The 23,196-nt window shown below is 39.1% G+C and overlaps 2 protein-coding genes across 2 annotated transcripts; one reads left to right on the top strand and one right to left on the bottom strand.

Annotated features, from left to right (window-relative positions):
- Nucleotides 1-2,760: 2,760 nt before the first annotated feature.
- Nucleotides 2,761-6,240, bottom strand: swsap1 (SWIM-type zinc finger 7 associated protein 1). The gene is made up of 2 exons (XM_038296747.1): nucleotides 5,317-6,240; nucleotides 2,761-3,309 (listed from the first exon to the last, which is right to left on the bottom strand). The coding sequence occupies exons 1-2, from the start codon at nucleotides 5,593-5,595 to the stop codon at nucleotides 2,776-2,778; spliced, it is 813 nt and encodes a 270-aa protein (XP_038152675.1). The 5' UTR covers nucleotides 5,596-6,240; the 3' UTR covers nucleotides 2,761-2,775.
- On the top strand, nucleotides 5,344-22,938 carry znf653 (zinc finger protein 653). Its single transcript, XM_038296748.1, has 10 exons — nucleotides 5,344-6,186; nucleotides 6,340-6,377; nucleotides 11,286-11,597; nucleotides 11,677-12,122; nucleotides 13,134-13,308; nucleotides 19,995-20,079; nucleotides 20,158-20,269; nucleotides 20,353-20,467; nucleotides 20,699-20,798; nucleotides 22,036-22,938. Exons 1-10 carry the CDS (start codon nucleotides 5,909-5,911, stop codon nucleotides 22,211-22,213), a joined length of 1,839 nt encoding a protein of 612 aa, XP_038152676.1. The 5' UTR covers nucleotides 5,344-5,908; the 3' UTR covers nucleotides 22,214-22,938.
- Nucleotides 22,939-23,196: the final 258 nt, after the last annotated feature.

Raw genomic sequence — 23,196 nt, 5'->3', positions numbered from 1 at the left:
GTGAGCTTGTCGCAGACATTTTTGATTTATGCCCAATATTTAAACATGGTCTGCACTATGTTATTCCAAGCCAAAATGTAAGAGGGACAATCACGGACTAGCTGCAGGTCTTGATACGGCCCAGGCGATGAGGAAGTGGAAAAACGCAAAGGGCACGTTTTTGGGACAACAGAGGGGCGAAAAAGAGCCGGGATCTAGACGCGTTTTCGCGCACCTCGCTCTTCTAGCTGGTCCATCTTCATGAGTCATTTTCCACAATTTCGGTCATACAAACAAAACAAGCCGGTACAGTACCTAGCACGAAATACGCATAGTGTAGATCAGATGTAGATTTGACCAATCAGAGTCCTCCTGTCTGCATGACTGTCTGCGGTCACCTACATATTCGTAGAGGTGCAGCAGAGTGTCTGCGACACACGCAGACGACCTGGTTTCCGAGTATAAACCAGCCATAAGCCATCAATTGGGTGCAAGTAACCTGCGGACGAAGGCATAATCCTCACGTTTTTGTCATAGCAGTGAATGTATTGGTGGAACAGCCGATATCCCATATTTAGTTTTAAAGCTAATATCAATTAAAACGCTTGCATACTGATAATATCACTCAATATCAATTAACAGTTAACCAATTCGCTTATATTCTGTTGTATTTTTCTGTGCCATAAACCTGCATGTTAAAATACTAGTAGCATTTCATTACAATGTTAGCTTGCTAACACGTTTGCCACAGATAAGCTGTTTATTAGGTTATCATGTACAGTACCTCATTTAAAATCTTCATTTAATCTGTTAGCAAGCTAACATGTAGCAATTAACATCAAACAAGCTAAAGTTGAATCTCATTTTAACATGTTTAGCCTTCATATCCAAAAGCATCATCTTTAACTTCTAAACTTCATTGGAAAGTTGATGTAACATAAAAAGATTTTATTTTAAATATTCAGAAAGGTGAATTTTAAAAGGGAAATGCAACACATTAGTTAGTGAGCATTATTATAAAATGGAAGCAAAGCTAAGTGCCAATCATGTCGTTAAATTTCCATACATTTTTCCTCTTGTTGAATTTAAAATAATTTGTTCAGTTGTCATCATGTTTTTCTGAATGGGCTATTCCAAAAATATTTAGCCTAATGAAATAGGAATTTTGTAGAGTTCAATTTTTGACGTGTTTAAATCTAAAACCTAAATTATTTGGATAAGATGTTAAATCATTCTTTATTATCTGTCTCGGGCTGCAGACAGTAATATTTCTGTTTTGTTTTTGGCAAAGACAGAATTTTTAAAGTCAGTAAATTTTTTGTTACTGTATGCTCTGCAGCATTGCTTTAAAACATCAATCAAATTAAGGCAACTGTACTTTTTAACTTTCTTATTTTTATACATCTTTGGGTTAATTGTGCCATATAAAGAGCAGAACCTGTTTGACAGGATTGTTTTAGTTTATTGCTTTTCTGATTATCCTTCATGATCTTTTCAAAATGATTATTTGCTTGCAGTGAATGACACAATATGTTGCATCTGAAATTATGTTCTTTTTATTGCATTTCTAAGCATTTGTTTTATATCGCGCATTCTGCAGCTGTTTGCCTTCCAATCAGCCACTTTCAATTCCTGACACGTCTCCATGGTGACTTGAACTTTCTACTCTGTATAATACACACATCCAAGTTTTTTATATGCATACATATGGTTTGTTTGTGATACATTTACTCTGAAGTTAAATGCTTTCTTTGCCTTAAAAATAAGTTTTGAAGATATTTTTAATACAAACATATGAATAAAAGATTAAACTAAAACAGATCTAAGAAATCTTCTTTCTCGTTTATGTATTTATTAATTTGAGAAAAATATTTTTTTCACAGTTTCACAAATATTTAACAGATTTTTATTTTCTTTTTAAAGATGCCCAAAAGTTTCTGCCTGCCCCCTTTCCATATTAAAAAATAGGTGTCACCCATCACACACAGAATATCTTGTTTTTCAAGATTTCATTTCTGGACTGCATTTTTACAAAACCCATTCGTTCCCTGGAACAATAATGGAACACAATTCACTCCATAGAGAATGTAATGTAACAGACTGTTGGAAATACGCTTGATGCACTAATTCACCTGAACCTAAAGCATTAAGTGCTCTGATTATTACAAATGAGTCAAATACATTTTACATCTCGAATATATATATATATATATATATATATATATATATATATATATATCTAAATAAAACGTTTGGGGTTGGACAAATTTGCTTGATCATCATGTAAATTAATGAAAAACTACATTTTTTTCCTTGTCCATCAAACTGATCAAAACTAAAACTCCTTAAAACCAGTTTGCCTGTAAAAAAAAACAACAAACAAAACAAAAAAAAAAACAACCAGCAGGATTTAAGATGCAGATATTTTAATAACTCTGAAATCTGATCGTTTTCTGTGGGATTAAACAGGAATTAACTAGGAACTACTTTTAATTAATTAATTTACCGTAAACAGGATTTGACCTCCATCAAAGAACCTTGTTCTGTAATTTAGTTTATGAAGGGAAACAGAAATGCAAAGGGCATGTCGGCCCCCTAAGGAAAACAACAATCAGTATCAGTCAGGGAAAAGTCTGATTCCTGTATCTGAAAAAGGAACCTCAGATAAGAGTTCAGAAATCATTAGCTGATAAATAACAGTTTAAGAAATACATCAGAATAACAGGAATGTATGTTTACTTAATGTCCTCAAGAAATGTTTTTCCTTAAAGTTTTTTTTTTTTTTTTACCAGTCTTTTAAACAGACTTAAACTTCATTAGACCATCAGGAAAGCAGAGGAGTTTCCACTCCTCTGCTAAGGCAGCTCCCTCCTCTGAGACTTTTCTTCCAGACAGGTATATGTGCCACATCTCCTGCGCAGCAGCTGCTGCTGCTTCATAGCTTTCGTCCTGATCCAGAGTGCAGCGTGCTTGGAAATAGCGATCAAGAACATCCAGAACTGGATCTGTGGCTGAGGAATCCTTGCTTTCCTGGCCGCCGTCAACATCTGAGAGGAAGGAGGCGATGACGCGGCAGGGGTCGGAGCTGGGCCCCCTCTGCTGGAGGACTTCTGTGAGAAACGCAGCTGTGTCACAGAGCAGAGCAGCGAGATGAGCAGCGCGGGACAGCTCTCCTGAGTGGAACCCAGCGTGGCTGCCGGCGCCGGGGTCCCGCAGGAAGCCGTCCAGTCTGTCGATGATGATGAGCGAGGGAGGTAGAGGGGCTTCATGGAGGCTGGCAACCCGCTGGAGTAGCTCCTCTAGCGTCCGGGGATAGGAAAACGTGATTTTCTAAAAAAAAAATACACCAAAATGACAAACATAGAAAGACTGAAAACAGCTGGAAACTATAACTACTAACACTGCAGCACATCTGCATCTGGAGTTTCAACTAAGACTACAAATCAAGTAATAGTTTCTTACTTTACAGCAATCCTAAAACAAACATCACATATAAAGGAAGGCTCTTTATGTTAAATAAAAATAAATTCAACTTATGTACTGGAGATATGGCACCTGACTAAAGTCTCTGAAAAACATGAATATGTTTCATATTTGCTTCCATTAAACACAGACTTCGATGTTTTCTCCCAACAGCAGGTTATGCAGGAAGGAAGTTAAACGGAAGCAAAGAACAGATGCTTCATAACAGCTTCTATCAAATTTTTACTGAGATTTCCCTCCATTTAGCTCCATTCATCCTCATTTTAACTCTAAAGAAGGTTAAAAGTGCCTGCTAGGGAAAACCATCCCCACGGCATGACGCTGCCTCCACCAAGCTTCATGTTGTGGAAGGTGAGTTTTTCTGCTAAGCATGGCATTGCAGCAAAGTTCAATTTTAGGATCCTCCGACCAGATAATTTTCCTTCACATGTTTTATGTCTTTCCCTTTTGGCTGCTGACAAACTAAAAAGAAATAAAATAAGACATTAACAGATTATCTAAACAGTTCTTTCCACTCTTCTATAAAGGCAATAAACATTTGGTTGGTCCATCAACAAGTGAAATCTCCCACCTCAGCTGCAGATCAGAGCAGTGAGTGACTGAGGTGTTTCTCTAACTAATGGTCCTACATTAGTAGTATAAGGAAATGAAACAGAGGTTTTAGAGTTTGCTTAATTCTATATGTAGGGAAAGGTTAACACAGGTGTTTAAATAATAGTTGCATGACTGACAGCATTTGGAGCTCTAAATCTAATTTATTGCTTCAATTTTTCTAGTAAAATGGCTTGAGATGTTCTAAAGCATTATGTTGATTTAATCAGCGATGCCTCTAAGGTTTGTGCGTAAGTTTCTGAGCTTTTTTTTTTCTTTTGCACTGTAAACTTCATTACTTCTATGAACAAAAATATAGGTGGTGAATATAAAGTCTATGTGATATCAATAAACAATCTAATATTGAATTCAAATATATAAATAGGAATGATGATATAGCCAGTAATTATAAATAAAAAATCTAATTTCTGAATACTCACTGCTGATGTAAAAACCTGCTTCTCCTGAAAGGTTGCTATTGGGCTAGGTGACCACCAGGCGCCGCTGTTTTACCGAAATCTTAAAGTTTTCCATAGTACTGAGGTCTGATAAGAGCTTATAACGTTTAAACCCAAGCAGTTTGAGCACCAACATGCAACAACTTACTAATAGTGAGTTTTATTTATAGACAACTTTGATCAGATTATTAAATAGAGACTTTAAGAGCCACTAAATTTGGTTTAAGGGTATGATTGAGGGGTGCTTAATAAAAAAAACTATCTTTTCTGGGACTGAAACAATTAATTGGATAAATCGTGATTAATCGATTATTGAAATAATTGTCAACTTATTTAGTAATCGAATAATCGTTACAGGAGTGTAGAGACCTTAAACATTTTTTAGCTGACATAGCGGCCCACTCAGAGCAGGAACTATAACAAAATTGTTAAGAAATAAATAAAAATGGCAAACATTTTGCATTTAACATAAAAAAAAACATTTTCGTCTGTCAATATGCTTTATCCAGAACTCCTCAAGTAGAAAAGTTTTATTCTCACCTGTTTTTTTGTAAATAAATATTCTTTAAGGGAATCTTAAAGCCTGTCTGATTATTAATCGAATAAATAATCAACAGTTTAAAGCTAAATTAATCGATAGTTCCAGTCCTGATCTTTTCTTTGCATTTTCTGACCTTTAACAGAATAAAGGGATAAAATGGGATATTTTTTTGCTTTAAAGAGACGAATTATGCAAAAGTTTAATAGGTACAGATTCAGGTATTCTGCTACATGTTTTACGGTAGTAGTGTCTACTGTTGTTTACCTTTAGACCATCTGGGCTCAGGGTCGTGCTGCATCGCTGCAGACACACCGGGAGGCTCTGGATCTGGCTCTGCGCGAAGAAAGTCACTCTGATGCCGAGCTCCGAGGCTGCGGTCACGGCTGCCAGCAGCAGCAGGGAGCGGCTGAGGCGATGCTGCCCCACTACCAGGCTGCTGCATCGGGGGGCTGCTGCTGCTGCTGGAGGACAAACACCGGGGTCCTTGTTTTGACCCGTCTGTGACGAAAAGGTCCTGAACACCAACGTTAGGATGTCAGTCATCACCAAAAAAACTAACAGTAGCAGTGAAACCAGATAAAACTCAAAAGTTTCCCGCGAATGTTTACGAGGTGGGACACCGGTCCGTCACCTAATATGCTCCGGGTAGAAACCAGCGCACTTCCTCCATCGAAATAATTGGACATTTCAATATTGCTGCTTTATGTTCACATAAACTCTTCCACATATTAATTCTCACTCCTTCTGTTTTGCGAGAAGTTTAACTAGAAAAACTTAAACCAAAGTAAAATGCTTTTTCTGATGTTTGACACAACTCCAGCTAATCACGGGATCAGCTGTTGGCATTAATTCCAAGATGGCGCATTGTCCGGTAGGCTGTCCTTCTGAGACCGACCGAACCGGAGGTGTTCTGAGGCGGTGCAGGGGTCGACCGAGGCTCACGGACTCAGACCGAGCTCAGAGGAGGCTGGAATCCCGAAAGAAGTACGACGTTAGGAGGGTTTACCTCGGAGAGTCGCATAAGGTGTGGAGCGAGCTCCGCAGGAGGACCAGCCTGAGTGATGCTGGGCTGGCTGAGTTCCTCATCCTGCTCTACTCCACTTATGGAGACAGATACCAGCAGGAGCAGCGCGGGTAGGAGGGCTGCGCACACACACACACACACACACACACACACACACACACACACACACACACACACACACACACACACACACACACACACACACACACACACACACCTGCATGTAAAGCTAATCTAACGGGGATGCGGTTTCTGTGTTTCAGAAAGGAGGCAGAAGCAGAGGATTCTGGGAAGCAGAAAGGTTTGTATTTTCATTTATTTATTTGACATGAATCATTTTAGGATTTGTTCTCATGATGTTTGAGCTTCTTACTTAAAAAGTTAATTAGAAAACTTAACAGGACTGTGGAAAGGGAACCAGTTTCATACACCATTGTATAGATGAGCTGTAGTAATGCACTGATAAAGGGATGACCCACGATTATGCAGCATTTATTCAAACTTTATTAAAGAATTTGTTTTCATATCCATGGCAGTAGTTTTAGGAAAAAAATTGCATTAAAAAGCAAGTGACATGTAAAGTCAAAATAAAAATAAAAAAAAACTGAAGAATAAACAATTGACCAAACAAAACAAAAAAATAAGATAAAGCCCAGGTATAAATGTACAAAGTTAGATAAAGTGAGTTCATTGTGATATATATTTTTTTTGTTTTTATAGCCTTTTTTATTTAAGTCTGAGATTGAATCAAGTTACAGTTTGACATCCACTATAAAGATGTCAAAAATGGTTTAGTTGTCATTCATTTGCTTCTTCAGATGCATCACTATCAAAAGTGTTTACCTTGTGTCTCATCGTAGCTCCAAATCTCCTTTTATTTATTGGAATACAAAAAAATCAAATAAAAATCAACCTTTAGATGCATCCTTGCTGAAGGAGAGCTGACTCAGGTCTGCAGAGAGTTTGGTAACAGATGTGTTATAGAAGGGATGCATCCAAAGATTAGGGGACGGTAGCTGCTGTGGTGAAACATCTGCGTTCAAAAATAACTTTGTGGTGGATAGGCATGGTTTGGATCACGAGATGTCAGCAGTGATTTGTAAGATCACCTGTTTTGCTCACCTGGTGAGTTTCAGTGAGTGGGTGAGGGGAGTTTTTGCTGACCTTTAAGCTTTGGATGTTTTTGTTCTATTTTACGCTTGATCACGTCTCATACCTGTGGATTCGTTTTTTCTTATATGCTGCATTGCATGTTTTGAAGATCAATAAAACAAAAGGATCTGAACTGCATCTTGACCTGAACTTTTTAGCGCGTCAACAAGGATTTCCCTAATCAGCCGATCAGCGTCTTAGTTGTTCTGAGTCGCCAATACAATTGATCTATAATTCAACATTTAACATTAATATTAATCCAGCTGTTCTGAGAAGGTTGGAGAGGTTTGTTGGAAAGCATTGGTGAACAAACACATTCTTTAAACAGTGATGAGTTGAAACAAGATGCTTAAATAAAATCTCTGATCAGACAAAAGTTGGATTTTATGTTTTAAATTCAAACTGTTATGAGTAGCAGAATATTTAAAGTGTATTTCCCATCTGTGACAGATAGCGGTGGCTGCATTATGGTGTGACAGTGCCTTTAGCAGGAACATACCTGCAAACAGCCTGTTAGATGCTGTGAAAGTAAAAAAAAGTAATAATGATACAGAAGTACCCTAAACTTTTCCAGCTTTTACTTAAATACTTTTTCATGTCATTTCAACCTTAACCACCACAATGAGCTGGTTAATCAGGATGTAAATGTACGTAACTAATGTGGAATAATTGAAGGTGTAGATGCACTCATAGACAGAAGTCTTGGTACGCCTGGTTTAATGAAAGAAAAATCCTCAATGGTCACAGACAGAACTTGAATAAAAAGTAATTATGAATGAAAATTCAATAAAAATGAACAAATGAATGTCAAACATTGCTTTTTAACCACTATTTACCAGAATGACTTTAATAGATAAACCGAAGAAGCAGACCTGGACAAAAGTTATGGTTGGTTTAGAAAAGACTGAAAATAATGTGACCAAAGGGACCACTGATTAGTATCACAGGTGTCTAAACTCTTGTAATCAGTCATTGGGCCTATATGTTGAGCTACAGGTAGTCACTGTGCTGTTAGGTGGCATGGTGTGTACCACACTCAACATGGACCAGAGACAGCAAAGGCAAGAGTAGTTTTAGTAGATTAGAAATACAAATTTTAGAAAAACATGTTGAAGGTAAAGCTGTTAGACCGTCTCGTAGCAACCTAATGTTCCTGTGACTAATGTGTTTGAGTCACTGTGTTGTTTTCGTCAACGATGATGAAATTATTTCGTTGACGCTCCTTTTTTTCACAATGATAACGAGAACTGGCGAGCTAAACATGGATCTTTGATGAATCAAACATGATGAGTCATGGGTGAGTTTTCATTGACGAGACTAAATAAAAAAAATAGCGGGTGGTCTGTCAGACATTTAAAAAGCATCACTGTGCTGTAAACTGTTAGAAACAAGTATGAGCCGTGCTGCTCTCTGACACACTCTGCTCTTCAAGCTGTGCTTTAGCAGAAATGCGTCTTTACGGGGCTTAGCTCAGAGTCTGCACTTTATGCTCCACTCTGATGGTTCGCTCTCAGCAGTATGGCTCTTCCTGCCCTCACTACTTAATAAACTATATGGCTGATCATCCTCTAACAAGCATAAAAGTCCCTTTGTCAAACTATCAATGATTTATTTTTTCCAGCTCACAAGAGGTGATGCTAAAACTTCTTTCATTTCTACCAAAAGGAATCTCTAAATTTTATCTAAAGCAAATATTTTATTGGATATTGTTTATTTTTGGATAAAGACTCAGACTGAGATTGATTGATTGGTGTGTAAAAAATAATTTTTAGTAAATCTGGAAGTGTTTGCTTTTGGATGGAAACTTTGTTTGTCTGAAACCATTCGTTTATTTTTTATTTATTTGTTTTTTTAGATTTTTAGCTATTTTAACCAATATGATGTTTGAACTGGATCTTCTATTTTCACAGCTTTTGTGAGACACTTTTTTTTATAAAGTAGAGCATTAATTCATAGAGAAGTTAATTGTAATTCTATATATCAAAGTTTTCTGCCTAACAGCAACAATGAACTGCATGACAGCATTCTATAACGGGGAATGGTAGCATCTAGGAAAGAGCTGTCAGTCTGGACAGGAATCTGGTTGTTATTCGACATTATAAAGGTTAGCTGTTTTATGAATTGCAACATAAAACTGACTAAAACTAGACTAAAATCTTTTTAAGTTTTAGTCGACTTAATCCGACTAAAACTATCACTTATATTAATGAATAAAATGTGACTAAAACTAATAATAGTTTTTGTCTTGAAGAATAAAACTAAGACTAAATCTAAGATGGCCAATAACAACACTGGTCAAAGGAACTAAAGGACAATATTAGAGAGATTTAAGAACAGTAGCCAACCTCCCTGGAAGCGGGCAGGAAAATAGATGACGAATCAAAGAGACGGATAATATGAGCGGTAACAGAAGAGGTTAAATTCAGGCTCGAGGAACATCAGTGTCAGATCTCACCAGGTTTTGACTTTAATCTGTGGTATCGCCGGTCCTAAATTCAGCGTGCGAGGGCCGGCCCTCCTTTAATCATACCGGACCCAACACTTCCTCTCCGACCAAAGCTCCTACCTGTGACAGTAAATAACTGAAGGAGCTCAAGAAGTAATACAATGTTAACCACCTAAATGATGCATGCAATATATATAGCCCTTCCTTGTCACGCACATCGTTGTGACGGTTGGCATATGGAGTAATTTTATATTTCTTCAAATGTTTCCCGTCTTACGTTGTTTGCTTACCAAAGCCAATAAAACCGCATTATAGAAGTCTTGGTGATGGTTGTCGTGTGATGCTTGAAGATAGATCAGTTAATCCACAATGTGTATTCGTTTGAGCCAAAGTTGACCTAATGGGAGATGATCAAGGAGGACACTATTGTTCAGACTGAAATTATCCAGATTACATGTTGACAAACCAGACAGTCCTATGGACAGATTAGAAAAATGTGGACTTTTTGCTAACATCAGCTCTATTTTCACGGATGGAAAAAAAAAACGAAGCATATCAAGAAGCAAACACTTTCCCTGCTGTAAATATGATGGAGGCTCTGTTATACTGTGGGGCTGCTTTGCTGCATCTGGTACAGGGTCTTCTGAAACTCTGCAGGATCCAATGGAACCTCAAGACTATCGCTGTGTTATAGAGAGAACTGTGCTGGTCAGTGTCAGACGGCTTGGTCTCAGTCGCAGGTCTTTAGTCTTCAGCAGGACAATGACCCAAAACAGCCAAAAACAGCACCAGAAACCATTCTACTACCGTATTCTGAAGTGGCCCCCAGGAGCCCCTACCTAAACCCTAATGTGCATCTTTGAAAGGAAAAATGAAGATCTTAGCTTGCTTATGAGGAGTGGAAATAAAATATCTCCTGAGAGGAGCAGAAGCCTCACTGACAGCTACAGGAATCCACTGATCGCTGTAGTTAAAGGTTGTGCAACAAAATATTAAGTTAAGGGTAGCATACTGGTGAAAATTCCCTGTCATCCAGGTCATAGTCATTCCAAAAACGTTAAAAAGCAATCCATTGGACTTGGTTTCCAAGTTTGAAGACGTTTCTTTTCCCATCCAGGAAGCTTTTTCAATTCAAAATGTCAGGAATAGCGTTGAGTTTAAGGTTTTATAGATTTGACCAGAGATAAAGCCTTGTTTTGCTTAGAAAACATGCATGCATGCATGCATTTGGGTCGTCCCTAGCGACCCCCATTTTAAAGAGGCTGACCTGTTCGTCCGGGAAGTGAAACATCTTCAAACCTGGAAACAAAGTCCAGTGAATCGTTTTTAACTTTTTTGGAATTAAGGGTACCATCATTTTCATCCAGGCCTGTTTGATGAGCTTATACTTTCAAATCATTTTCTTGAAGCACCTTTGAAAAGTAATTTTCATAGAATTTTATTGTTACTTTTGTAAAATTCAAGTTATTTTTCTAACTATTGTTTTTTTTCTTTAATTAAAGGAGGGGAACCAGCATTTTGTCCATGTGTGAAAAATATTTTTCGAAGGCACTAACAAGTTTATATTTTCTGGAAATATTCATCATCATCTAATGTGTTGCTGTTTATCAGGTAGGAAGCAGCGAGTTTCCAGCCTCCACAGTCTGGTTAGTTGGTACCGGGATCACTCGGCCTCATGTCCCCACGAACCGCAGCTCCGAGCTCTGGAACCCAGGCCTGACCGCTCCACCGCCGCCGTCTGGCAGTGCCTCTCAGACCACTCCTTTATGCAGTTTCTTTACTCGCCCCTGAAGGACGTCAGTGACTCTGAGCAGGAAGAGAGAGGAGATGGAAACAGTGATGGAGAGGCTGCCGACAAAGTGGACACGGCTAAACGAACCAGGAGCAGGCAGAGAAGAAAGGGAGGCCATAGAAAGTGTAAAGGTGCAGCGTCATAACGATGAGGTCTGATTTAATGTGATTATTTTTCTAACTGGTGTTTTTCTGTGTTTTTCTCCCATAGATGAACTAACTGAAGCTGTGAACCAGACTGAAGAAGATGGAGGCCTATACAACCAATCCAGAGTAGAGGATTCATCTCAGGACGCTAGCGGGACCCGGCAGCCTGCCTGGGATGCAGCATCCTTACACTCTGCCTCTGCTGAGGAAGAGGAGGCAGCAGAGCTTGAGGATATGAGTCCAGTTACAGATGAAGGAGACGGTAAAAGTCTCAGGGAGAGAGAAATCAGGACTCTTGGGTCTGATTCCAGTGAGGCATCTGAAGCAGACAGACTGGATCAGCACTCTAAAAGCTTGAATGGTTCCGTCCCGCTGAGCTCTCAGCTGGAGCTGTCCGTCCCACCAGCCGTCCACGACCAGCAGGTGGAGCTGTTCCACCCTCGGCCTCTGCACACAGCAGCGACCGGCTGCCAGATCCCTACCCAGCCGACGCCTCTGGAAGGCTCACAGGTTAGAAACAGGAGATTTCACAAACGGATAGAGGTCAGAAGGTCAGGAAGAACTGCCTGGAAAGCAGCAGGTCAGAAAAGAGTATGTTAAAGTAAACTGTAAAGAGTTGGTAAGATGGTCATGCCATTAAATAACCTCTGAAAAGTTTTTCTATGAACAGCAGAGTTTGGCCAGAAGCAGTCTGATCCACAAAACCTTGCAGTTAAAATGCAAATCTTATTTTTTCATTTTTTTAGGGTCAAACTATTAACCCAAATGAAAAAAACGGTAACACATTTTAATTTGATTAATTACAGCATAATATAATAGATTAGCACTACGTCCATGTAGCTTCATGTTTTAGGAATCAAGAAAGTCCTTATTTATTTCCTCTTGTCCTTTCCTTATTCCAACTGTCCTTACTTTTATACTTCTTTGTTTCTTTCTTTCTTTGTTTCTTTCTTTCTTTTCCATCTATCCTTCCATTCATCCTGTCTCTTATTTACTACGATCAAAGTTTTCTGCTGTAAAATGATCTGCCATAAATTCAAATGATTGCCTTAAACCAACACAGTATAACGTTTGACCCAACGATCAGTTTAGTTTGAGGTGTTGTAATTGATTTTTCAGGTCAATATTTATTACTTTGATGCTTCCTGCTGGTTCCTCTTCTCTAAAACTCTCCTCTGTACCATGCGAAGGTTGGTCAGCAGTCTGAGCTATCTAAGCTAAACCTTGTGAGGCAACAAACCAGATATGAGCCCAACCTGATCAGACATATTCATTGTTCTCTGGTGTAGGATTTAATCTAGGGGGGTGATCTTGTGTGGTCTTGCGTAAGAGTTACAGTGTCTCTTCAAAAAGAGTGGCCACCTCTCTCCTATAATTCTATATCCTATCTAAATACCTGATGATGTGTTGGACCAGGAACCGGCCCCTGAAGGGTTGGATGAAGGAGTGTAGGAAATGATTAAATAAAAACAAATACAGACCTTTTAATGAATCTATTTGGCTTCTTGCTTTCTTTCCCAGTTAATCATCATCAGTGGTTCCAGTTATGAAGCCTTGGCGTCAGAAGGAGTCCAGCTCAACACGGGCAGCGGAAACATGGAGGAGGTTTCTTGCACCGTCATCGGTGGTGTCGCCTACAACCAGCTGTGTGTGCCCGACTTTAAAGTCAAAGCAGCAGAGGAAGATTCCCTAACAGGTAGCAAACATTTACGACAAACCATTGTAAATATAATTTTATCTCACTAAGAGCCCAAACCTGATGGCAGGAGGCCAGAACACAACAAATCCGATTTTGCGTCTAATCCAACAGAAAATCGTACCAGATGAGGTCATGGCGTTTAGCACTCATTGAAAGTCAGTGGGGATGATCACACCTGACACGATGCAATGGGGGGTTCACTGGAAAAATCAAAATCTAGATAAGTCATTTTTTTCCTAAAATAAGTGCATTTGTTCTTGGATTGAGGAGGTAAAAGAGAAATTTTACCAATGGAACAAGACAATTTACACTTGAAATAAGAAAACACAACTGCATTGTCTTATTTCAAGTGCATATTATCTAATTATCTTGTTTTAAGAGAAAAACACTCATTCGATTGGCAAACTATCTAATTTCTCTACACAAATTAAGGGTAGATACATTTAATTTAAGACATTTTTACTTATTTCAGCAATTCTGCAGCAATATGTCAGTCTGACAGGAAGAGAGACGCGGTTACAATATAAAATACATCTGCTTTGGGGGAAAATCCGAAATAAAACGTTAATTGCAAAAGGAAAGAGTCAGTTTTGGAGTCGCACATTGCATATATAGTGAGCGGGACAGATTACTGATGCTCTTTGAGCACCACAACAAATAAACTAACGAGGGGCAGACAGAGCAGGTTATCGCTGTCTATCTCTCTCTCACCTCTTTAGGAAAAAGGAAAGAAAATCTCTGATAAACTTTCCAGATTTCTCTCTGGAATCTTTTTCTTTTCTTTAGACGTAGATCAGAATCAGAATTCTTTATTTGTCATTGCTCCACAGGGGTGCAATCTCATTATGATCTCATTATGTTTTCAATAAAGCACAGATTCATTTAGTTGTTGTTTTTTTTTGTTGTGTACATAATCTATCCGAGGCAAATGTGGGATATTGTGTTAATTGTTGGGGGCTGCTCCGTGATGCAGTAGGTAGAACTGCTGCTCTGCAGAAAGGAGGTTCTGCGTTCTGGGAGTTTGCATGTTCTCCCTGAGGATACATGGGTTCTCTCCAGGTACTCTGGCTTCCATTAGGTTAATTGGCTTCACTTCAGTATGAGTGCGAGTGTGAATTGTTGTTGGTCCTGTTTGTCTCTGTGTTGCCCTGCGATGGACCGGTGACCTGTCCAGGGTGTACCCCGCCTCTCGCCTGTAGACAGCTGGAGATAAGCACCAGCACCCTTTGCGACCCCACTTGGGATTAAGTGAGTCAGAAAATGGATGTTTTAATTTGTAAATAGCACAGAAACAGAAGTGAAAAAAATCTGCCCACCCTGCCTAGTCGGAGCCTCTCTACACACAGTCTGTGTGACATGGGGAAAAAAAGTCAGAGCAGATTAAAAAGTTGTACGCAAACGGTGTGTTCAGGCCTTTCATAGGAGTAGATGTTTCTCTGAGAATCTGAAAAGAGACGGGACCCCTCTCACTAATTGCGTTATTCATGGAGATATTCTGTGGAGAGCGCCCCCTTGTGGGCATTTCTGGTTTGAACAGAGAGGCTAAATAAAACAAAAACATTCCTGACACTCCTGATTGCAACTGATTTTCCTGAAAAAGCAACAGAGAAACTGGCTAAAGAGTAACAGCTTACTCAGCTATCAAAGCTGTTAATGCAAATCACCGACACGGTTCATGTTGCCTCACGAGGAAGTCAAAGTTCCTGTGTTCCTGTGGAAGTTAGAAATTCCAGTATTTTATCTAAAGCCATTAAAATTTCCATCCATATTGATCAGGTCGGCCCCCTGTGGTTTAGGGGGCGGTCAATCCCAAGGAAGTCACACCTGCAGCTGTGGAGGACGCCTTGATTGAATGTGGGGGGTATAAATGAGAATTGGATGGCTTCTTTCCTCAAACAGAAAAGGAAAGCAGTTGCTGCTATGGCAACACGGTGACGTCCCATAAGTCTGGCTGTAGCTCTGCTTTGCAGGTTTACATTAAATCAAACATTTGCCCCTTTTTAAAAACAAATCTATATGTAATTGAAGTATTTTGACTTATTGATTTGTTTTTCCTTTTTCCTAACTTTTGGGTCTTTAATATGGGGGACCCTCTGCTGGAACATGCAAAGGAAGGGTTAGTGCTCAGGGTTAGTGGCTGTGTCAGAACATCCACCCTAACCCCTAATTCCCTTGATAACTTTAAAGAGCGGGGACTATATAGTGAGCTTCATAGTGAACTCAGTTAACTGAGAGTTCGGAAAGATGATCACTACTTTTCACTTTCTGCTGGTCACGTAACTCCGCATCTAGTCGCTGCCGTCAGGTAGCGACATACTATGGCGACAGCAGGCCGCTGTGACAGCAAATCCCATAATGCTTTGCGAGAAGAGCTCTCCACGCAAGCATTCAGTGATATATCTGCTCGTCCATAGACCATGAATGATCACTACTTTTCAAGGTGCATTGTGGGAAATTTCAAGTCCACTTCTTTTTCATCAACTAGACATTCAGACACTCATTTAAAATGGCGTAACCATTATATACAGCCCTATATAGGGGTTAAGGTGGACATTCTGACACAGAAAATGTACAGAGGCCAGTCTGGGATTGGGCCAATATCAGGAAGTAGAGCGCAGCAGTGAAAACCTTCCTTCCTGCCTTTCAGTTAGTTAGTTCCTATAGTTTCTAACTCCACAACATCCACAGAAAATCATCGCTGTTTTATGGAAGGACTGGAACGCAGACAGTTTCCGTTCAAGTTTGACTTTATTTTGCCTGTAAAACTACATCATGCAGTGTTAGTTAAAAATTATCAGTATGAATTTTCCCCACAATGTTTCCGGGAGCAACGAACATCCTCCTAAATCTAAGAAGATTAGTAACCAGCCAGTGGTTGCTTTATGGTGAACAAAGCTGAGACGGCAGAGTCTCATATGGTCTCTGCAGTGGAAATAATGTTAATCATTAACTGATGCTTAAAACACTGAATTATAAGTAGTCTAAGTATATCTGAGGATGCTGATATAACATAGATAAGCAAATAACTAAAATACATATGATTGGTCAAATGCTGTAAGGTTTTCTCGTTGTAGACAAAGTTCAGAAAAATGGCTGGAAGTATAAATAGTGTCCATGCTCATTAAATAAGCAAACAGCACATCATGTCCTTTGCTGATCAGTGAATGCATCTTATCTGATGACCATAACCGCTTTGGATGTGAATGGGGTTGGTGTCAAAGACTCAGGTTTTAGTGTCACTAGAGAGATAAAATGAAAGGAGGTCAGAGAAAGCTCAGGGATGTGAGAAACTCTTTGAAGGAGAACTTCCATTGTCTTATTGACCTCTAAAGTGTTGAGGATTGTCTGCAGTTCATTCAGGGAGAAAAAGTCGGAACAGTTAACAGGGAGGATGAATCAATCATTCATTGACTTCAATCACTCGTTCATTTATTTAGTATTTTTTGTTATCAAACAATCTGTTGTTGGGGTTACAGTCTGAAGACACTGTGGCCCCGTCCACACGAAGTCAAAACGAACACGAAACGCTAATATTTTCCAGAACGTTTGTCTTAAAGACGGAGACGTAAAATAAATGTGATCGACCACATGAATGCATGAAAACGCTGAAAAAAGTATGCCAGGCCTGTAAGTGGCGCTGTGGTGCCAAAGCAAAAATAGGCGAAAACAGGCAACGAAATGTTGGGCATATGCGCAGTAATATTTATACAACAACCAAACCAGAAAACCGGAAAATGGCCGTGCGGGTCCATTTTCGTAGTTCAGTCAAATTCAGGTGCTGAACTATGTCGTCGATATTGCTCTGTTCTTCCTGGAGATATTCCAGAAGAAGAAGATTCTGTTGTAAGCCCGACAGCAGGGTGAGTAGCATGAGCAGCAACCGTTCAACACAGTACGGCGCCATTGTTGTTGTGATACTGTGTCGCGTATGCGTGTTTAGAGGCGACGCTATGACGCATGCGTGTAAGAAAAAAAAATGCGGTTAGAGCTTAAAGATGGAAACGCAAAAACAGTGTTTCAAAATCTTCCCACTCTGAAGGCTTAATTAAAAAAAGATCGTTTACAGACCCCCGAAACGCCGGCTTCGTATGGATGAGAGGCTGGTTTGGTGAAAAATAAGTGAATTTAGGCCAGGGTTTGACTTCGTGTGGACGGGGCCTGAAACTATAGTTGTTCAACATCAGAGGTGTCAAGTACATAAGTACACTTTTTAGGTATTTATACTTTACTCCATTACTTATTTATCCTCCTACTTCTGACTTCTAGACATTACATTTTCACACAAGTATCTGTTCTTTCTATTCCTTACATTTTTAAAACAAACGTTCCTCGTTACTCTTGGCTTCAGTTTAATGCAGAGGTCATGGATTAGCGGAACGCGCCACTTCTCCTGTTGCCCTGAAATCCTCCATCCTTTGTCTCCGCTCCGCCCCGCAGCACTCCAGACTTCCTGCGCAATGCAAAGCATACAGCCTCTGCTGTTCCTCCCATATTGCTGCGCTCCGACTTATTCTCCTTTCTTGAGGAGAGCATGCTCAATATTACCATGAAATTCCTAGGAGCAAAAGATGCAGGAATTAACACTTAATTTAATATGACATATTAAAAAAATCCCCATCAGCATCCTGCATATGTGCGGTTTCTGATGGAGATGAGAAATCTGCTTCCTTTTATGTTGAAGTACCAATAGTTTGCATCCAATCTTTTAAATAATCTGTGTTGGTTTTTTTAAATATATAGGAATTATGCTCTAATTTGTAGTTATTACCTATCTGTTATTACTATATTTTAATTTGACAAACCGGATATTCTTGCTGTTCTTTTTCCTGTTTGGTGAGATTGCAATAGCGGATCTTGACCTGGCCGGACCGGAGCGGAGCAGCCTAAAGCCAACTGCTCTTATTAAGCCAGAAAAAAAGAAAAATCAATTAATAAATAAACAGTCAGTTCAGGCGTTTTATAAAATATGAGAATCAGGAAATTGTCTATATACCAAACTGAAAGATTGTTGTTCTTTACTTCAAAAATTTTTTTTGATTTTAAAATGGATAATTTTATTTTTTTGTTATTTATATTTTATTTAAAATGTCAATATTTAACATGAATGCAAAAAAAACTCATTTTATTTCAATGTTAAATTCTGTTTAAAGTAACAGATCATTAAAAATGTCTCTTTACTGGTTGATGATTTTCTTTATTCAGACCCCGATGATTTTTAATTGGGTACCCCTGGTTTAATGTTTATAAATACTTATTTAATGTCATGTGCTCCATCCAATGCAGATCATTGGCGCCATCCCCATCTAGTGAAAACTAGTGTAATTGGATGAGTCATATAACGCAAACACTCATTGGTTAGCTAAAGGAAATCATCAGAAGTAAGCAGGTGTTCTTCAAACTGCTAACGTGAATTGTCTATGCCATGCTACAATGCTGGATTCAGAAAAAGATGTTGAAATGTCTGAAAGGTCGGACACAGGCGAGAGCGTATCAGGAGATGGAGACCAACAAGACCTCCCTCATCCTTGGCCCAATCTTAAAGAAATTTTTGAAATAGTTGAAAAATTAAGCTTTCATTCATACAGTGGCATCTGGCTGTTTTTTTTAAAGGTTACTTTATACATTTATGCTTTAAGTAGTTTTTGGAGCAAAATACTTTTTCACTTTTACTTGAGTAAAGAGGTCAAGTTGATACTTCAACTTTTACCAGAGTGTTTTTAAACTGCAGTATCCATACTTCTACTTAAGTAACAAATGTGTGTACTTTTGACACCACTGTTCAACATGCGATGAGGGGGGGTCACCAAATAGATGGGTTTAGAGATAGCAACAAACTTTTCTAACTATAATCTGTGATTCTGTGAGTACGGCGGAGTATTAGCGCCAGCCTAGAGATTTATTTTTCTTCTATTTTGAGAATAAAGTCGTAACGTAACGAGAATAAAGTAATAAAATTATGAGAATAAAGTATTAAAAAAATTACGAGAATAAAGTTGTAATATTATGAGAATGAAGTCGTCATACAACAACCCTTTTCAAAAAGAAAGCTTGGAGCTCCGACCAGCATATGACGGCCGACCAGCTCCACCAATCAGCAACCTCCACTTTGACATTCTGCCCAATTTGATGCTGTTGCCTAAAAGATTTCCTTATTTGTCAAAACAGAGACAAAGTATAACTTCTCATGATGCTCAACATTCCTCATTTTAGGGCAGAAAGTGCTTCTTGTAAGAGTTGTCATAAATTACAACTTGTTTCTCGTAATTTTAGGACTTATTCTCCTAATATTAGGAATTTAATCTCGTAATGTTACAACTTTATTCTCATAATGTTACGACTTTATTCTCGTAATTTTATGACTATTCTCCTTGTGACTTTATTCTCGTAATGTTATGACTTTATTCTTGAAATTTAAGAAAAACTAAATCTCTAGCCAGGCCCTAATACTCCGTCGTATGTGAGAAACCGTGTTCCATAATTTGGTTACAAAAAGGTGAGCTTTAATGTTGATAAAAAATATTCTTTATCTCTTTTACAATTTGTCCTAACTCCCTGTTTTTTTAAATGGTGTCCAGTATTAAATATTTTCCTGGCTACTGATATCCACTTTTACCTTTTTACTATGGTGTGAGCCCTAGATGTGAATAAAGATCACTTAAGCTTTGGGGTTTTAATCCCAGCAGGTTTGAGTGAGACGCAGCTGGTCCAGAACTCGATCGATAACCTGGAGCTGAGTAGCAGCAGAGAGCTGCAGCGGACTCTCAGCAGGTATGAAGCAGACGTACTGCTGAGATCCTGGGTGTTTATGATGTTCTAATCTACCCCGTCTTTGTCCGTTTCCTGCAGGTCAAAGAGAAACAGGCGAGGGCCGGTCATTGAAGCAGACGGCATGCTGAAGATGTTCCACTGTCCTTATGAAGGCTGCAGTCAGGTTTACGTAGCAATCAGCAGTTGTCAGGTAGAACTCCGTGACCCGTTCTGTTTGCATCTCTCATCTGTCATCCTTAAAATGGATTAAAAGAAGCTGTCCATTGTCTCTAGAATCACGTGAATCTAGTTCACAGGAAAGGAAGGACCAAGGTCTGCCCTCATCCTGGCTGTGGGAAGAAGTTCTACCTGTCAAACCACCTCCACCGTCACATGATCATACACTCAGGTGGGTTCTTACCAGAAGACCAGCACCGCTATTTTCAATTCAATTCAGCTTTTTTCAATATAGCGTCAATTCACAACACGTCATCTCAAGGCACTTTATTGTTCACCAGATCATCCAGTCAAATTAATTCAAAGTTTTCTATCTAAGGAAAACCAGTTGATTGCATCGACTTATTGACTCGAAGGCAATTCTTCACACTAACTCATTTATTTATGTGGTTATTTCTACCAGGGGTCAGAGATTTCATCTGTGAAACGTGCGGGAAATCATTTAAGCGTAAGAATCATCTAGAAGTCCACCGGCGGACGCACACAGGAGAGACGCCGCTCCAGTGAGTTACTGATGTCATAGTCTGCTGTTACTGTGGACAAATTTGGACAAAAAAAAAAAAAGCTGAAAGAGATTTTTATTTCTCTCCATACATAAGATTTGCATTTCTTGCTTTGAGTGTGACAGTGTTGGGTGCGGCAAACACCAAGGGCAGTCAGTTTTTACAACGTTTCTATTTTGAAAAGGTCCTGTAGGTGGAGTACATCTCAATAATTAGTGCTGCTTCAACTAATCAAAGGAAATTAACAACGAAGACCAATGGAGGGTGGCAAGGGGCAATATATGCATTTCACATGATTTCAAGGCACGTTTGCTGAATGCACTAATGAATAAGAGAATACATGAGCATATCTGTCTATCTCTAATTTAGATATGCAAAGCTGGTAGGGTTTTTTTTTTTCAAATTAAAGGAATATTGGCTGAATCCCAAACAACCCCTTAAGCACCCTTAACAATCAAGGGTCACTCCCATGGAAGTCTCACTTGCAGCTGTGGAGGGTGCCTAAATTGAAGGTGTGTGTGTGGGGGGGATATAAACTAGAATGGGAGGGCTTCTTCCTTCCAACAGAAAAGGAAAGCAGTCATTGCTATAGCGACACATTGATGCCCCATGTACATGGCTGTATTTGCCCCTTTCTTAAAACAAATGTATACGGTCAAATGAAACTATGTTAAAGAGGAGCTTCCACTTTGGAATAAATTTTGTTTTTTCATTTTCTAACTTGTGATTTTCTGTCAGAATGACGAAGATGCAGCAAAATGGCAGAATTTACACATGGGGTAATGTGTTTCCTCTGCCAACAGGCCGCTATTTAACCTGCTGCCTAATTCCAGCAAGCCTGCAACTGAGACAGACTTGCTATTAAAGGGATGAACGTTCCACTTGGGCTACCTACTACTTGGTTTGGGATGGCACTTAATGTGGCACACCCTCTGTGAAAACGCGCAAATGGAGGGTTAGTGCTCAGGGTTAGTGCTTTGGGGCTGGTTTGGGATTGCGCCATTGAGTCTTGATATGAACAATACTCCACATTTACAGTTTTTATTTAGTATAAACACAACAAAGAACAATTGTTTCTTTTTTTATTATGCCCTACTGTGTGTTTATTTAACACATAAAAACCCAAATAAACACATGAATGGCTGTGATAAATTCTGTGAATGATCTAGCAGAACTCACAATACCTGACCATGAAACTTCTCTCTGCCGTTTTTCCCCCCTTTCCTCTCCACTTCAGATGTGAAATCTGTGGCTACCAGTGCCGCCAGCGTGCCTCCCTGAACTGGCACATGAAGAAACACACTCCGGAGGCACTTTACAACTTCTCCTGTGAGTTCTGCAACAAGCGGTTCGAGAAGTTGGACAGCGTTAAATTTCATAAAGTGAAAAGCCACCCTGAAAAACAAACAAGCTGAGGTCTCTGGAGGGGAGTGTCTCCTCTGTTCAAACGGCTCATGTTTCTTTATAGGGGATATCAGCTTAGTGAGACAGTCCAACCCTGTGCAGGACACAGGCTGTGACAGTAGAAGCTGCTGAGTTAACATTACGACCACAGGAAAATACAAAGGGGGCTCAACATGTTCTTAATATGCACTAACAACCTTATCGTTTACAGTAGTAACTATTACTTTTCAGGGATTGCATTATTCTGTGATGCAGATCATGTTTTTATTCCTGAACATCAGAAACTGGTCAGTGTCTTTGTTTGGGGGCCAGTCCGGGATTCAGCATTACCAAAAATTGCAGAACTGTAACCAGTGGGAATTTGAATTATCCTTTTACTGCCGACTGTTTATAAAAAGTTTGTAAACCAGAGAGGTCGGTTGATAATAAAGAAATATGACCAGTGGTAAATATCCAGTAAAAGTTTAGGCTGTAAAAATACTGGACTACGAGTCATCTGTTAGACATCATGCTTGGTTTTATGATGAGGAAACAGTTGAATTGGGTCAGTAACACAGTATCTGTGTCTCCCATGTGATTTTAATAACTCTGCTCAGGAATTTTCATAAAATCCTTTTTGTTCTTTCTTCAATTTCTCTGTTTCTTGACCTCAATAAAAGCAATTTTCCTTTTTGTATTAACCACTATGTTCTGAGTTTTTTTTTTTTTTTTTAATAAAGTATTTTTTTCTTCAAAAGAACTTTCTTGTATGCAACCCGGTGTGTTCCTGCTTCATGCGTCACCCCAACCTGGACCGTGTGCGCACTTATGACACAGTCTAGCTGCTCTTAGATAATAAAACAAACATATAAAAGCTCTTGTGACACCTTGCGTCATAAAATCTATCTTTAAGGTATAGATTTTGAATGATTTATACATTAAGAAATATTTGTAAAGGCTACAACACAAGACAGTATCCTTAAAGTCTCCTTTAAGGATTAGCGACTCCTTTAAG

Source organism: Cyprinodon tularosa, unplaced genomic scaffold (assembly GCF_016077235.1).
Source record: "Cyprinodon tularosa strain WSP-4 unplaced genomic scaffold, ASM1607723v1 ctg376, whole genome shotgun sequence".
NCBI classification, from domain to species: Eukaryota; Metazoa; Chordata; class Actinopteri; order Cyprinodontiformes; family Cyprinodontidae; genus Cyprinodon; species Cyprinodon tularosa.
This window is presented reverse-complemented; position numbering and strand designations above follow the sequence as displayed.